General features: G+C 40.1%; 1 protein-coding gene across 1 annotated transcript in view; it reads left to right on the top strand.

Moving 5' to 3' along the window:
* itga4 (integrin alpha 4) overlaps positions 1–11,121 on the top strand; it is a 74,912-nt gene extending 63,791 nt beyond the window's left edge. Inside the window, exons 21-28 of the mRNA XM_017710597.2 lie at positions 1,885–1,974; positions 2,590–2,677; positions 4,828–4,935; positions 5,353–5,478; positions 8,990–9,115; positions 9,392–9,490; positions 9,636–9,755; positions 10,944–11,121. Coding sequence (XP_017566086.1) covers positions 1,885–1,974; positions 2,590–2,677; positions 4,828–4,935; positions 5,353–5,478; positions 8,990–9,115; positions 9,392–9,490; positions 9,636–9,755; positions 10,944–11,036 — 850 coding nt within the window. The 3' untranslated portion in view covers positions 11,037–11,121. The remainder of the gene's footprint in view (positions 1–1,884; positions 1,975–2,589; positions 2,678–4,827; positions 4,936–5,352; positions 5,479–8,989; positions 9,116–9,391; positions 9,491–9,635; positions 9,756–10,943) is intronic.
* Positions 11,122–17,231: the final 6,110 nt, after the last annotated feature.

The following is a 17,231-nucleotide window of genomic DNA, read 5'->3' as shown; positions in this document are numbered from 1 at the left end:
GGCGTCTGAGCAAAGCAGTGAGTTTATCACAATATACATTAGAATAAAGTCGTATTCATAATTCAAATAAACAGAAAAACAATAAAAGGTAACGAGAATTTCTCGGGTCCATATTTTTCCTGGACACCTTCACAGCCGCCACAGAGACTCGTTAATATCATCAATTACATCATGAGCTCAATTTACTGAGCACTGATTGGTCAAACCAGGAGCTGCTTTTTAACTACATATAATACTGGGCTTCCTCGAGGAGCAGCTTGGAGATGGGTAAACAAACACACCAACATCCAGAACATCACTGTTTATATATAAAATCATTATTAATTAATATTCTATACATTTTGTTTATTAAAATATTAACACTTTTCTCAGCAAATAAACACAAACTACACAAATAAAGAGATTTTGAAGGGCTTAAGACCTTCACACAGCACTGTACATTGGGCAAAATGAGAACATCTGTGTACATTTGTATTTTCTCAAGCTGAACTTTTAACCAGCCACATGTGACGCATTTGGCAAAAATTTGTGATTTAAGAGCATAATTAATGCATGTATGCGTATAAATACAACTTTAATGTATATACACATATGGACACAACTTTATGATGGGAAGAAGCTGAAATAATATAAAATGAAATTAACTACACATGCATTTTTCAAACACCAGATGAAGTAAACGAATACGTAAAATAAAACTCATTAAATTAAATTCAGTTAAAAATGGATCTGCTGTCGGAACCAAACCTCATCTCTCTATTTTTTTGTCGTTTTTCAGTTTTTGACATCATTTGAAAATGCCTGTTGCATTTTACGTTATATGAAAATCTTTCATGATCAATGGACCGAAAGAAACGGCCCAAAAAGACTTAGAAAAATGGTCTGGTTCCATCGACTTATATTAAAAGTAAAGTATGTTTCTGGAGCTACGAGGTTTTGTTCTGACAACAGCGATGTTATATATATGTGTATAATAATATCCGAAACCATCCATAATAATGACAGTAAGTTCTCATGGCCGTCAGTGTTTGAAAGCATTTATAATTGTAGCCTGCCGGTCGCGAAACATCCTTAAGCGGAGCCTTAAAGAATGGCGATTGAGCAGTGAATGATTGGAGAGGAATGCAGCGCAGGGTCTGGGCCAGATGTAATCATTTAATAAGAGACATCTTGCTACTGCTCTGGTGTACAAATTGACCATAATTGGGCATCAGACACAGGGAGCCTGTCTGAGAGGCCGTCTTTGTGTTTTGGTTGTTGTTAAGGGCGACTCGTAAACGGACGCTGCGAGATAATGAGTCATAAGCTGAGGAAGGATGTCGGCTCCTTTTAAGCGTTTTGGCGACTGTTATAGAATTCAGATGTCTTGCTTGTGCGTTTGGTTATAGTACAAAATAGTGTTGCTTAGAGGTTGAAACCTCCGTAAAGTGTGTTTAACAAGCCTTGCAAGCAAGGATGGAAGGAAACATGAAATAAAACTAAAAACGAAATGAAACGAAAACTAATTTAACACTGAATTGTTGTTTAATAGTGTTTTTTACTCTGGATCTGCAGTTTGAACTAATTTAACAGATTGGTCCATATGGTAATGTAGTAAGAGTATTTACTTTAAAGGTCCAGTGGACTTTTAAGAAGGAAAGCTTATGCATACTAAAATTGACCAATTAGGTGATAAATAATTGTGAATAATGACCAATTTAATACCTTTACATTACACTAAAATACATTCATTGAGGACAGTTTATCTATAGGTAGTTCCAGTAAGTACATGAACGCCTGGAAAGCCTATTAACACCACAAAACATCTTTTTTAGTGTCTCCTGTTTAAAGCTTAGTTGTTTTATGATGAGCTGAAGATAACAGGCCACACGTCTTCTTTTTCAGAGAGAACTATGAGAACACGGACCTTTTACACGACAACCTGGCCTCTCTGACGCTGCCGCTGAGATACGGAGTGGGCCTGAATGTACACGGGTGAGTTGGGGGTTCATTCAGACACTCCTTAATAACACAATTGGCATATTTAACTGGTATAGTAACCTGAAATAAACTTGGCCTGATTGGCTCAGGAGTTTTATATACAGTTATATGCAAAAGTCTGATCACCTCCCATCAAATTACACATTTTGTTGGTTTTCTAAGTGAAAATAAGTCGACATATCCTCTACAGGTTGAGGGGAGAGATGTGATGTATTTTTTTTATTTTTATTTTTTGCAAATTGCACAGCACAATTTCTATTAATCTGCTTAGTTTAACATATTGGAGAATAAAATGAAAACAGAATATAAAATGTGCCATAACGTTTGCACATGCCATATATTATACTACATAAAATGTGCCAAATGGACAGTAATTGTGCATTAAAAGGTGTGGAAGTGTAACTTATTTACATTTAGAAGATCAACAAAACAACACACGGGGGCGCCCAAACTTTTGCACACCACGGTATGTTTTGAAGAGATGATTTTAAGTAAATGAAGCAGAATTGAGATGATAATCAAAACGTTAGTCACATAAAGTCACATGACTGTGGTGACCGAGCTGTAATAGCGCTCTATAGGTTTATGTTCTCTCTCTTTAATGTACAGATTTGTGTCTCCGACGACGTTCATATTTGGAAACCCCGAGCTGGAGCCGGTCGACTGCTACAGTGAGAAGTTTAACTACACGTTTAAGGTACTGTAAGAAACACTGCACCAAACAGCACTACAGCGCTGATGATGATGATCTTGATGACGTTTGCATCCCTGCTTACATCGCCTGACTGAAAGAGGGAGAGCATAGATGGCTGAGACTACAGTACAGGGTCAAGCACAGCTCACATAGTCAAAAATATGGGAACACTTCACTGTAACATCATCTAAAAAGATGGTTTCCTGTGAGAAGATGAGGCTAGTAGATGAAGATCTAAAGCAGGGGTCGGCAACATGTAGCTCTAGAGCCGCGTGCAGTTCTTTTACTGCCCTGTTGTGGCTCCACAGTAGAATTAGATTAGTGGGTAATAATAAAATGAATCCTTTACAGTAAAATAAAGCTCTGCTGATCGTTCAACTCAGTTTAACAGTAAATGGTCTTAATCTCTGGAGTTAATGTAGAACTGCTGATTCACCCTTTAACCCTGAAGATCAGCGCAGACTGTTGGTCACCATAGCAACGCTGACAACAATCTTGCCTAGCTAGTAGTTTACGAAAATGCAAAGAGAGAGATTTAAGACGCACATTAATAATTCAGAGACAAAAGGAATTATTTACATTTATAGCCACTCCCGCTGGTTTCCTGATATGTTTAATCTGTAACGAGAAACTGCCAAACACTAAAAGGTCGTAAGGCTCATCATTCGGCAGCTTCTCGTTAGATTTTTCCTGGTTCACCTTAAATGGTGCAGTAGGTACATTCTGGCACCTCAGGCACCATTTAAGGTGGAATGCGAAAATTCATGCAAGAAGCTGGGGAAGGACGAGCTGAAATCGGCTTCGTAAAAACTCGAATGTTGAGAGAATGTTTTCCAAGTTTCCTGCTGGAGATGTGAGAAAAGCGGCTATAGCTGAGCTAAAGCTTAACACAGAGCAAAGTAAGTCTGTGTTTTCATTTATATTATATATTCTAGCCTGAACTAGTACATCAGCGCATACTGAGACATTCACAGCCAAGATGGTAAAATTGAAATAAAATGTTGTGGCTCCCAAGGTGTTTGTTTTTTTTTTTGAAAGGACAAAATGGCTCTTCTTAACATTTGAGTCGCCGACCCCTCCTGGACTAGAGAAACGCATTCGCAGCAGACAGTGACAGAAGTTCAGCATGATGAGTAAACTGGAGTGAAAGTGTAGTCAAAGTTACAGACAACATTGGTTGAGCTGCATTTTCTTCTAGAATGCACAGCAAGTCTATACGTATTCATTCATATGGTGCTAATGCACACAGACCTGCTTGTCCTCAGGGACACAGGTATTTTCTGAAAGTGTACAGTGTTTTAGGTCCAGGGTGGAGATTTTAGAAACTCTGTTTTCACATGGATGGATGTTTTTGAAAATGCTGTTTTTTCAATGTTGGCGAACGTGGCTCTGTGAGTCATAGCTGATAGCTGGGTTGCTCACTAATATCAGATTACACAATCTTACTGACTGCACAAACTAATTCACTTATCATGGCTTTATCATGAGAGGTGAAATCGTTTGAATAGCAGTACAAACTTCTGGTAGAATCCAAATCTCCCTCCGTATTAGCACTCAGACTGCCGGGTAAGATTTGTTGTTTCTTTATTGTTTCGGCTTCTTTCCCACTGAGGGCAGTGCAGGAGGCATTTCGTGGCATTGTTGATCTTGGTAAAAGTATCATTTAGAAGCTTGGGTTGGCAACACGGGTGGCAAAGGCTCACAGCAAGAAGGATCTGGGTTCGATTCCCCGGCCGGGCAACTGGGGTCCTTTCCGTATGGAGTTTGCATGTTCTTCCTATGTCTGTGTGGGTTTTCTCCAGATTCCTCGTGTGTGTCCCACAGTCCAAAGACATGCAGTCAGGTGAATTGGAGATGTTAAATTGCCTGGCCAGGGTGTTTCCTGCCTTCTGCCAAATGAGCGCTGGGATAGGCTCCAGCGCCCCCTGTAACTCATGAGGATAAGCGGCTTAGAAAATGTGTGCGTGGAAGAAAAATGCTTATGACGTTATTGACAGACTACTTGACACACTTTTTCTCTTCCTGATGAATTGGACCCTAAATGAACTAATTAATCCATTATAAAATCATTGTTACTTGCCGCCGTACCGTGTTGTTTCCCTAAGGTTGCTGAATCATGTGATTTATTATCTCATGTGTTGTGTGGCTTACAGGTAATGAACGTCGGTCCCAGTAAAGCTCTGGACACAAGAGTAAAGATCCAGATTCCTCAGGTTTTATCGCCGTACCCGGACAGGCTAATCCGAATTACCGATTTACAGGTGAGAAAATCACATCAAATCACTTTTTTTCTGTCACTATATGAATCATTAAATAATAATAATAATAATAATAATAATCAGAACTGATATTCTGTATTTCATGTTTATCTCCTGATTAATTTTTGTGTTTGTGGGTTCAGTTCTCAGCCAGTTTCACTAATAATTTAAAGTGTGGTTTTACACAGAAAGCTGTAAAACATCAAGAATGAAATGAATATCCAGAATGAAGTTCTGGTTAATATAATAGCATCATTATTATCACAGTACCTTACATATGTATATGTGTCTACACTGTATAGACTGTCTACACTGTATCTAAACTTTTGAACTGAATTGTACTTATGTGTAAATTGTTTATCAACATTTTGCATCTTGTTTGATGTGAAACTATTTGAAAATGTCCCCTGTATTTTGCAGACCACTGTAGGTCAGTGTCATTTGAAGAACAGCAGTCTGTGGCTGGAGAACGACTGTGATGTGAAGAAGGCATCGTTTATTCAGGAGCTCGTGTTCTTCTTATCAAAAAGCAGCAAGCGCATCATGGTAAAAGTCTGTTCCTCAAGCATTTACATGTATCAGAGAAGCTGAATATGATTAAGAAAGTTCTCTAAAACTTCAGTCGGGTTCAGACAGAATTTTGTTGGACTTCAGTCGGTTCAGACAGAATTTAGTGGGCTACAGTCGGTTCAGACAGAATTTTGTTGGACTTCAGTCGGTTCAGACAGAATTTTGTTGGGCTACAGTCGGTTCAGACAGAATTTTGTTGGCTACAGTCGGTTCAGACAGAATTTTGTTGGACTACAGTCGGTTCAGACAGAATTTTGTTGAGCTACAGTCAGTTCAGACAGAATTTTATTGGGCTACAGTCGGTTCAGACAGAATTTTGTTGGACTTCAGTCGGGTTCAGACAGAATTTAGTGGGCTACAGTCGGTTCAGACAGAATTTTGTTGGGCTACAGTCGGGTTCAGACAGAATTTTGTTGGTTACAGTCGGTTCAGACAGAATTTTGTTGGACTACAGTCGGTTCAGACAGAATTTTGTTGGCTACAGTCGGTTCAGACAGAATTTTGTTGGTTACAGTCGGTTCAGACAGAATTTAGTTGGCTACAGTCGGTTCAGACAGAATTTTGTTGGACTTCAGTCGGTTCAGACAGAATTTTGTTGGGCTACAGTCGGTTCAGACAGAATTTTGTTGGTTACAGTCGGTTCAGACAGAATTTAGTTGGCTACAGTCGGTTCAGACAGAATTTTGTTGGGCTACAGTCGGTTCAGACAGAATTTTGTTGGACTTCAGTCGGTTCAGACAGAATTTAGTGGGCTACAGTCAGTTCAGACAGAATTTAGTGGGCTACAGTTGGTTCAGACAGAATTTAGTGGGCTACAGTCGGTTCAGACAGAATTTTGTTGGGCTACAGTCGGTTCAGACAGAATTTTGTTGGACTTCAGTCGGTTCAGACAGAATTTAGTGGGCTACAGTCAGTTCAGACAGAATTTAGTGGGCTACAGTCGGTTCAGACAGAATTTTGTTGGACTTCAGTCGGTTCAGACAGAATTTTGTTGGACTTCAGTCGGTTCAGACAGAATTTAGTGGGCTACAGTCAGTTCAGACAGAATTTAGTGGGCTACAGTCAGTTCAGACAGAATTTAGTTGGCTACAGTCGATTCAGACAGAATTTTGTTGGGCTACAGTCGGTTCAGACAGAATTTTGTTAGCTACAGTCGGTTCAGACAGAATTTAGTTGGCTACAGTCGGTTCAGACAGAATTTTGTTGGACTTCAGTCGGTTCAGACAGAATTTAGTGGGCTACAGTCGGTTCAGACAGAATTTTGTTGGACTTCAGTCGGTTCAGACAGAATTTTGTTGGACTTCAGTCGGTTCAGACAGAATTTAGTGGGCTACAGTCAGTTCAGACAGAATTTAGTGGGCTACAGTTGGTTCAGACAGAATTTAGTGGGCTACAGTCGGTTCAGACAGAATTTTGTTGGGCTACAGTCGGTTCAGACAGAATTTTGTTGGACTTCAGTCGGTTCAGACAGAATTTAGTGGGCTACAGTCAGTTCAGACAGAATTTAGTGGGCTACAGTTGGTTCAGACAGAATTTAGTGGGCTACAGTCGGTTCAGACAGAATTTTGTTGGGCTACAGTCGGTTCAGACAGAATTTTGTTGGGCTACAGTCGGGTTCAGACAGAATTTTGTTGGACTACAGTCGGGTTCAGACAGAATTTTGTTGGACTACAGTCGGTTCAGACAGAATTTTGTTGGCTACAGTCGGTTCAGACAGAATTTAGTTGGCTACAGTCGGTTCAGACAGAATTTTGTTGGACTTCAGTCGGTTCAGACAGAATTTTGTTGGCTACAGTCGGTTCAGACAGAATTTTGTTGGGCTACAGTCGGGTTCAGACAGAATTTTGTTGGACTACAGTCGGTTCAGACAGAATTTTGTTGGGCTACAGTCGGTTCAGACAGAATTTTGTTGGACTACAGTCGGGTTCAGACAGAATTTTGTTGGACTTCAGTCGGGTTCAGACAGAATTTTGTTGGACTTCAGTCGGTTCAGACAGAATTTAGTGGGCTACAGTCAGTTCAGACAGAATTTTGTTGGGCTACACTCGGTTCAGACAGAATTTTGTTGGGCTACAGTCAGTTCAGACAGAATTTAGTGGGCTACAGTCAGTTCAGACAGAATTTAGTTGGCTACAGTCGGTTCAGACAGAATTTTGTTGGACTTCAGTCGGTTCAGACAGAATTTAGTGGGCTACAGTCGGTTCAGACAGAATTTTGTTGGACTTCAGTCGGTTCAGACAGAATTTTGTTGGACTTCAGTCGGTTCAGACAGAATTTAGTGGGCTACAGTCAGTTCAGACAGAATTTAGTGGGCTACAGTTGGTTCAGACAGAATTTAGTGGGCTACAGTCGGTTCAGACAGAATTTTGTTGGGCTACAGTCGGTTCAGACAGAATTTTGTTGGACTTCAGTCGGTTCAGACAGAATTTAGTGGGCTACAGTCAGTTCAGACAGAATTTAGTGGGCTACAGTTGGTTCAGACAGAATTTAGTGGGCTACAGTCGGTTCAGACAGAATTTTGTTGGGCTACAGTCGGTTCAGACAGAATTTTGTTGGTTACAGTCGGTTCAGACAGAATTTTGTTGGGCTACAGTCGGTTCAGACAGAATTTTGTTGGGCTACAGTCGGGTTCAGACAGAATTTTGTTGGCTACAGTCGGTTCAGACAGAATTTTGTTGGACTTCAGTCGGTTCAGACAGAATTTTGTTGGCTACAGTCGGTTCAGACAGAATTTTGTTGGGCTACAGTCGGGTTCAGACAGAATTTTGTTGGACTACAGTCGGTTCAGACAGAATTTTGTTGGGCTACAGTCGGTTCAGACAGAATTTTGTTGGACTACAGTCGGTTCAGACAGAATTTTGTTGGACTTCAGTCGGGTTCAGACAGAATTTTGTTGGCTACAGTCGGTTCAGACAGAATTTTGTTGGACTACAGTCGGGTTCAGACAGAATTTTGTTGGCTACAGTCGGTTCAGACAGAATTTTGTTGGCTACAGTCGGTTCAGACAGAATTTTGTTGGGCTACAGTCGGTTCAGACAGAATTTTGTTGGCTACAGTCGGTTCAGACAGAATTTTGTTGGGCTACAGTCGGTTCAGACAGAATTTTGTTGGGCTACAGTCGGTTCAGACAGAATTTTGTTGGGCTACAGTCGGTTCAGACAGAATTTTGTTGGACTACAGTCGGGTTCAGACAGAATTTTGTTGGACTTCAGTCGGGTTCAGACAGAATTTTGTTGGACTTCAGTCGGTTCAGACAGAATTTAGTGGGCTACAGTCAGTTCAGACAGAATTTTGTTGGGCTACACTCGGTTCAGACAGAATTTTGTTGGGCTGCAGTCGGGTTCAGACAGACTTTTGGGTTCTTAATATGCAGCTGTAGACCAGATTAGATTCAGCCAGAATGTTTCTGAGCCATATTTGTGTTTTGTTAAAAATGCCATGCCTTATTAAAGCTCTGGATTTACTGATGATGTTCTGTCCTGTGCAGTTTTGCGCTGAAGCGGATAAATCCTGCATGAACCTGGAGTGCAGATTCGGAAACCTAGACATCGGCAAAGAGGTCACCATCAACCTGGAAGTTGAGCTCAACCCTGCGGTTCTTCAGATCAGCCCTGTAAGGATGACTCAGCATTTTTCTGCCACACATATTACACAAAAAGAATAGCGTTACCCAGAGCCAGCCCACCATGAGCCAGCATGTCCGTCATTATTTTACATCTTTTCATCAAATTTTCCTAATAAAACACGAGCAAGTTTCATCATAAAAGTTTATTAAAGTGTATTCGTGCCGCCTCATGTTTGCAGCTGGTACGATACTAATTGGTCAGATGTAAGAAGTTTTCATTACTGGCTTTCGATGTTGACACCTGTCCCTCCTTCGGCTTTTTAGGGAAGACATGCTATAATGCAGATGTACAGTGTCATCGAGGTCACATCACCAGTCAGAGACGCTAACACCATCCTGATAAAGGACGACAACGTTGCTCTGGTAAGTCTCACTGCAGCAGTAGTGGCCCTTAATCTAAGGACAGTCACCCTTAAGCTTTAGTTGAGCTAACATGCTTTCAAGGCGCTGACCTTTCTTTGTCAGACCATCATGTATTTGCTGACCTTTGTCCACTGTGCCGTTGCAGGTGACCCTGGAAGCGTACTACAGCCAGAAGCCACACCCACTTGTAGGCAACGCCATCATCGTGTTCAGTCTGCTTCTCGGCCTGATTATTCTGGCTATGCTCGTCGTCTGCCTCTGGAAGGTGAGTAACTCTGACCTCCTGAGCCTAATCCTGTGTATTAGGTCTAGTTCAGGATTAGGAGGTATTTTCAGTGCAGAATTCATTCATATGTATTTTAAAATAATTGTTTATTAACAGTTTGCAATTAATACATAAATTCTACTGACTGTACATTCCATACAGATCAGTGTTTGAAAAACAAAGCCCTAAAATAATGAGTAAAATTATTTTAAACACATTATTGTAAATATGTTACACCTTTGGGGTCTGTGCTAAATTTTGTATGCTTCCTACTTTAATAACCTAAGTGAATAACCTACAATAACCTAAACAAATAACCTACAATATCCTAAACAAATAAACTACAATAACCTAAACAAATAACCTAAAATAATCAAAATAAATAACCTAAATAAATAACCTTTAATAAACTAAATAAATAACCTACAATAATCTAAATAAATAACCTTCAATAACCTAAATAAATAACCTAAAATAACCTAAATAAATAACCTAAAATAACCTAAACAAATAACCTACAATAATTTAAATAAATAACCTAAATAACCTTCAATAACCTAAATAAATAACCTTTTAATAACCTAATTAAATAACCAACAATAATCTAAATAAATATCCTACAATAACCTAAATAAATAACCTTTTAATAACCTAATTAAATAACCAACAATAATCTAAATAAATATCCTACAATAACCTAAATAAATAACCTTTAATAACCTAAACAAATAACCTACAATAATCTAAATAAATAACCTTTAATAACCTACATGTATACCTTAATTAAAAATAGTTTATTAATGATTATTAATTAGATCATGAACACATAAAATCACTACTAAGCACTTCTAACATAATTAAAAAAGGGCTGATGAGGTTGAACAGCAACATCTGAGGTGTAGTAGATGAATGTGATTCACTGTATTCGGTTATGAAAAGGAACAAATACGAACTTTTCACCTGGAAAAACTGATTTACGGTTCACAGTCAGGCCTGCAAACCGCTGCTGTTCCTCTGAGGGAACATTTACACTGTTTGTACCCTGATGAATGAAAAATGTCCCTGAACAGAACTTGACCAACAGTGTCACATAGCTAAAAACAGCCTGACCGTCGTCCGTCCTTTTGTCCTCCCAGCTGTAATAGTGTGTCTGTGCATGTGTCTGATGGTCTCTTCGCTCCTCCTCAGGCTGGTTTCTTCAAGCGGCGGATAAAAGAAGAGCAGGATAAGTTTCGGCGACAAAGCTGGGACTACGTCCCCAAGTATGAAAGCGTGTCGTAAATCAGTGGGACCTTACTTTTCTCCGCAGCTTCCACACAGAGCCCAGAAAAAGAGCGAGAGATGTGAACTTTAAAGGACAAAAAAAGGAATAATATGAAGAAAATTCTGAGCTGGACTTTGCACATCAGTGATGACCGTGAGGACAGCCCTGCAGCGTAAAGGCAGCCGGACTGTGCCTGAAGCAGGAGCTGAGAGTGACTGTGCGGCTTTCTCTCAATCAAACCAAATGCACTTTCACTCTGTTTATGGGGGTGAACTGAACCCAAGGAGTGATACGGAGGCGCGTAGGCACGCGGAGCATTCGGCATGCCGCACCACTGGACACACCCCTGGACACACCTGCCGCCGCAGTGCCTGCTGTGCACGAGGAAAACACACCACTGACAGTCAAACGTCAGGCTGAGCTGCAAAACCGCTCTTCTCTTTCTCTGCCTTCTCCCCTCCATCTCCTCTCCTCCCCCCCTCTTCATTTTCTCTTTTTCTGTCCCTCTTTCACTTGTCCCCATTTTTCTTCCCCCTTCTCTCTCGAACTCCTTCGTGTTGCCATTCTTCCTTTTTCTTTTCCTCCTTCTCTTTCATTTCTCCATTTTACCCCCATTCCTTGTACTTTATTTTGCTTCTCTTCTCCTCCTTCCTTCTCTTTTTTCTCCTTTCTCCCTCTGTTATCACTCTTGAATTCCTCTTTCTTTTGCGTATCTTCCTTTTCTCTTTTTCTGTCTCTCTTTCACCCCCCCCCCAGGGTGTCTCTCTCTCTCTCTCTCTCTCTCTCTCTCTCTCTCTCTCTCTCTCTCTCTCTCTCTCTCTCTCTCTCTCTCTCTGTGAGACTCTCTCTCTTTCTGTAAGGCAGATGCTGAGTCTGTTTGTACTTCCACACCACTGGATGGATCATTTTCTCTCTCTCTCGCTCTCATTCTCTCTCTCTCTGTCTTTCTCTGTAGTTTTAACGACTCAGAGTCAAAGAAGTGTGTGTGTGTGTGTGTGTGTGTGTGTGTGTGTGTGTGTGTGTGTGTGTGTGTGTGTGAGAGAGAGGACAGATGGAGGGAATGCACGGTTGCTGTGCGTGTGTGTTGGCTGGCTGCCGTGGAAACAGAGCGAATGCTGCTGTGTTACAGACGAGTGACAAGACTGACGCGTGCCTGGCACACGGCCACCGCGCCAGAGAGAGGAAAACATGAGAAAGCCGCACATTTAGACGTGAAATCTAGGAAATGGAGAACGTCAACAAGTCCGAAATTTCAAATATTCAAACACTCGTGAAGTTTAAACATCTTGAGTTAAAATTTTGCTGAGAAAATGAGCTTCTCTGTAACGTTACGGGTTCAGTGAGCTGTGTGAACCAGGGATGTGCGCGGGTCCCGGAGAACTGCTCAGGACGGCAGTATTAAATCATGGTCCCGTTTCAGAGCGGGCAGGTGGAGAATATACTGCCTGATGTTAGCTAGGTCCAGACACAGTGGGCATACATTTCACTGACAAAGTAACGCATCGTCCACTGAGGAGAAAATACCTTGTGTGGAGGACGAGTCCTCCTCAGCGTCCGGGGTTGTCCTAGTTAAAGCTGTAGTTTAACTCATCTGAAGAGGCAGCCTCCATTACTCATCCAACATGAAAACTACCGATTTCCCACAGAAGTTAACAGTACGTTCCTTTGCTTTCCGCCAAAATCTTTTGCGATATTGTTTTTTTTAGCCTCTTAACACCAGAGCTGTCTGCTAAAAGAGCAAGCCAGCTCCACCTGTACATTCATTTTAGTGGAAGTACCTTTTTTAGGCAATTTTCCTCACAGTTAACCAGATATCTGTTCGTTAACTCTTGCATATAACATAAGAGTGCAGCATTCCGGACAGTACTTCGGCACCTTTTATGTTTAAGTAGTTATTGTGGAAATACCCAAAGTCACGTAGGATGTAATGATGAGTTGGACTCTTAAATGGACTTTTAATTGGTCACATTTGGGCCAATACTTTGAAAGAAATAAGAAAAAAACGTTATCCGTGTCATTAGTTTATATTGTTGGTATTCCACCAGCTTTCCCAGAAGGAGTTTTCCATACAGTGTTTTATTCTGTTTTATTAAATCTAACTGCACAAAAATGGCCATTGACTGATTTTACGTTGTCTTAAGAATAAATTAATGTAAACAATACGTACAGTGAATGAGGCTGCCATGGAAAAAAGCCTTGTAAAGTTGGGAAGTGGTACCTGCTAAGGGAACTTAGCTGACTGTGTAAACTTAGATTAACAGCTCAACATTAGACACGCTGTGTTTCATGGTCATAATCCATTGTTTAATATTTGTTGGAGTGTTAAACGCGATGTTTGAATGTGCTGAAATGGATTTCAGGCGGCCGTGATGATGGAAATGAGAACATATGCCAGTGACGAGTGTATGGAATACTGTGCTGTTTGCTTAAATATCAAAAATTAGAGCACATCCTTAGTCTGACCTCTAAAGTCCACCAGGGGGCAGTGTAGAGTCCGTATGCCTTAGTCAGAGGTTGTAATCCGTTTAGTCCAATGAAGGAAGCATAAAAAGACTACTGTAGCCGGCTAAAGGCTACCGCACACCGGATGATAAGCAGAGCGCAGCTAAAGACTTCATGTTTTGCCATACACACATTTTTATTCCGATTTCCAGAATCGCTAAAAATGAGTCATTTGGGACTCAGACACATCCACACTTCGATAGAGTTAAACATTATTCCGTTAACAGCACAAGGGTTTTTCGTGACGTGGCGCAGTGATACAGAGTTCAGTTGCTGTGAGGCATCATAGGTGTGCTATATTGTGGATTTTACATTAGCTTTGAACGCAGCTCAGCCAATCAGATTTCAGTACCAGAACCATCCGTTATATAATATTCAGAAACTAAAGGGACTTCAATGCAAACTGTCTGAGCTATTCTAGAAGTGTGTAGTAAAACCTTGGGCCTGCTGGTGGGCTCCGGACATTTAAGGGGTTAATATATTGCCGTAATTGTAAGATGCTGAGTGGTGCTGTGTTTTGGATGCTGTGTTTACATGATGGCAGCAGGTGGTTGACGGCAAACTACATATTCCAGGGTTTTTAATAGAGCCGTGAAGTAAAATTCAGCTTCCGCCACCAGCAAAGGCAGCGTACAGCAGTGGTGAGTTATCAAGAGTTCAGTTTTCCCAGTTTTTCCCATCCAGCATGACGGTGCAACAAACCGCATGTTGTTTTGGGAACCATGGACACTGAATTCCAGGTGGCAGTATTATATGACAGAAGCATTGAGAGAGTACAGAGCATCTCCGGACTTCTTCCACCATAAATAATCAACGTTACTAAATCTCTCTTAAGTCATGCATTTTCAGTGGTAATGCTGTCACCATGGCAACATGCCATCATCAGTACCGCTATGAGGCATGGAATATCTTATTTTCTTCACTGCCAACATGTAAACCCATCCTAAGTGTCCTACTGGTTTTTACATTTTTTTGGCGGGTGGTATTTCTCAGACATTTTCTGAATGATTACAAATCACATAATCCCTAATCACATCACTGTGTGAGTGTGTGTGTGTGTGTGTGTGTGTGTGTGTGACTACTGAAAAGTCTCTCGTCTCTCTTAAAGGTGCTGACTGTTTGTTTCACAGCGTTTTATCCCGCACGTTTTGAAGGTTTAAAATACATAAGTGCATCTGAGAAAAAAAAAAATATGTAAATCAAAACCACAGTGATGTTCAGGGAGTCACAAATAAGAAGCACATTTCTTTGTTTTTCATTTCGCTATTTTTAATAAATTGATTTTAATAAGTGATTGTATTTTTTGTCCTTGCAACTACAAAAATAGTGTTTTAAAAATGTCTTTGTGTCCACATGTGCTTTGGTATAATTTAATGTTATTGATTAATGCACTGGAATGTTCTTCATGCTTTGATAAATAAATGAAGTTTCTATTTAAACATGAGGCTGACTGGCTTTGGTTTTATCTGAACATTCATCGTCTAAAAGCTGCTACAGGATAAGATTGTGTGTGTGTGTGTATGTGTTAATGTGTGTGTATACATGCATGTACAACACCGTTCAAAAGTTTGGAATCATAAATTTATATACATATACATTTTGTGTTATTGTATTTCGCTGTTGTTGGAAGAAAACCTCATATCTCCAAAATAGTAACTTCACAGAAGAAGGAAAAAACCTACTTCACTTTTAATGTAAGTGAATGGAACCAGACGTCTTTCCAAGTCATTTTGGGTCGTTTCTTTTGGTCCATTCATCAAGAAATTTACATACAATGTAAAGAACAACAGGCATTTCTAAATGACATCAAAAACTGAAAAATGACAAAAATGGAGACATTTATCTATTCTATAGACAATAAAAGGTACTTTTAGATATAGATCTTAAAAGATAGGATAAATAGTTATATTTTTATGGGAATATTTGTGGTTATCGGGTGCAAGAGGTGATTTTTGAAATATGAGTATTATATTAATTTTATTATAAATCCATGTAGCCATTGTAGATTCCTCTAAATGAATTAGAGCATGTATATAACTGATAACATCTCACACACCAAGCGCATTTTTAAATGGTCATTAAAAGCAGCACTATTTTATTTGCCCTCATCCACCAAAGTGAACTCACTGACTGATCTTGGGTGGTAGATCTCCAGGACCAGGATTGGAGACCCTTAAACTAGAACTTATTGGCCGATGATTAGAATCTCCAAAAGCAGCTCAAACTGGGCTACAAACATTCAAGTTGCATGTGAACGCGCTCAGTTTCAGCTTTGAATGAAGCAATGAAGCTCTTTGTGGTTTTTCCACTTTAGCCAAATGGACAGTAGCTGCTCAGTGTTACTGCTTGAACGTTCAGTGAGGAGCAAAGGAGATCTTTACACTAAATGAATTCCGTCTGTTTATCTTGTGCTGCATCTCGTGTGGAACTGCATCTCCAAAAGCAGCTCAATCTCAGCTGAGATAAAGCTTCAGCTCCTGAATGAGGCGGAGAAACTTGCAGTTCTCCTGTCGCTTTTCCAAAATGGAAAGCGTCCTGCATGCTGTCAGTTTGCCCCTTCAAAAGAGATCTTTTCTTGCTCCATGAACAAATTTGCAATTTTTTTTTAGCTAGTTTGTAGTTTTTTCACAAAAAAAAAGTGTTTATTCATGTTGCAATCAGTGGCCAATTATCCAATCATAAGATTTCTGCAGATTATTCAAAATATCATGGAACACTGTAGTCTGCTCTATAAATCTGATTAGAAAATCTGATAAAGAGGCTGGATTTTAGCCCAGTACTCAGATTTCTCAGTCACTCTGAACTCTTACTCTGATTTCTTTCGGATTTCTCAGTCTGAGCACGTCCGAAAACAGACCACAGTTCCAGAGATAAGCAAGCGGCTTTGCCATGAGACACAGCAAAACACTTTTGGAGCGACGCTGAAACCAAATACAGGCCTGACGACATGAAGCATGTAAATATTCTTCGTTTTATTGATGATGTCTGTTCATATTTTTGGGTAAAGTGGGCCGATGTGTTTTTTTTTTTTTTAAAGCTGCAGTGTGAAGTTTGAGTTTACATGTTTACGTCACGTCTTCTGTGAGTTTACTGGCTGGTTGCAAAGCAGAAGCCTGATTACTGTCTGACTCACATCGCCCTGGAGTTTCCCCATTATCTGATTACTCAAGTGCGTGTAGACTGCAGTAATCGGATTATTAAGAGCATATTTGTTATATATATATAAGCAAACTTGTTATATTATTCTGCTCAGCGCTGGGAGCGGCTTGTTTTTACGACACAGCTAAGTGATAAGTTTCTACTTTAGCACATATAAAAGCAGAAAACAGTTCAGTTTGACTTTTTCTTTATTTCGCATAGCTGCTGTATAAAAATAAAAGAACACTAGAGGTCGTGCGTTACTGTGAATAACAGCATGGCTGCGATGGTCTTCTGTACTTAGGACTAAATCACAGCCGTGATGTTATTCATGATAACACACTCCCTCTCAGGTTCTATTGCTTAATTACATGACTAGTCGTAATTATATAGATCTGTCACTTTGCACAGGACTAGAAGATTAGAATCAGTTGTATATATTCATCATTCATTTGTTTGATATTATTGAAAACAGTGATTCCAAACTTTTAAATGGTAATGTGTGTGTGTGTGTGTGTGTGTGTGTGTGTGTGTGTGTGTGTGTGTGTGTGTGTGTGTTTAAATAGCTGCAT

This window comes from Pygocentrus nattereri, chromosome 6, assembly GCF_015220715.1.
Source record: "Pygocentrus nattereri isolate fPygNat1 chromosome 6, fPygNat1.pri, whole genome shotgun sequence".
NCBI lineage: Eukaryota > Metazoa > Chordata > Actinopteri > Characiformes > Serrasalmidae > Pygocentrus > Pygocentrus nattereri.
Note: the sequence above shows the minus strand (reverse complement) of the source record. Positions and strands in the feature narration are given on the sequence as shown.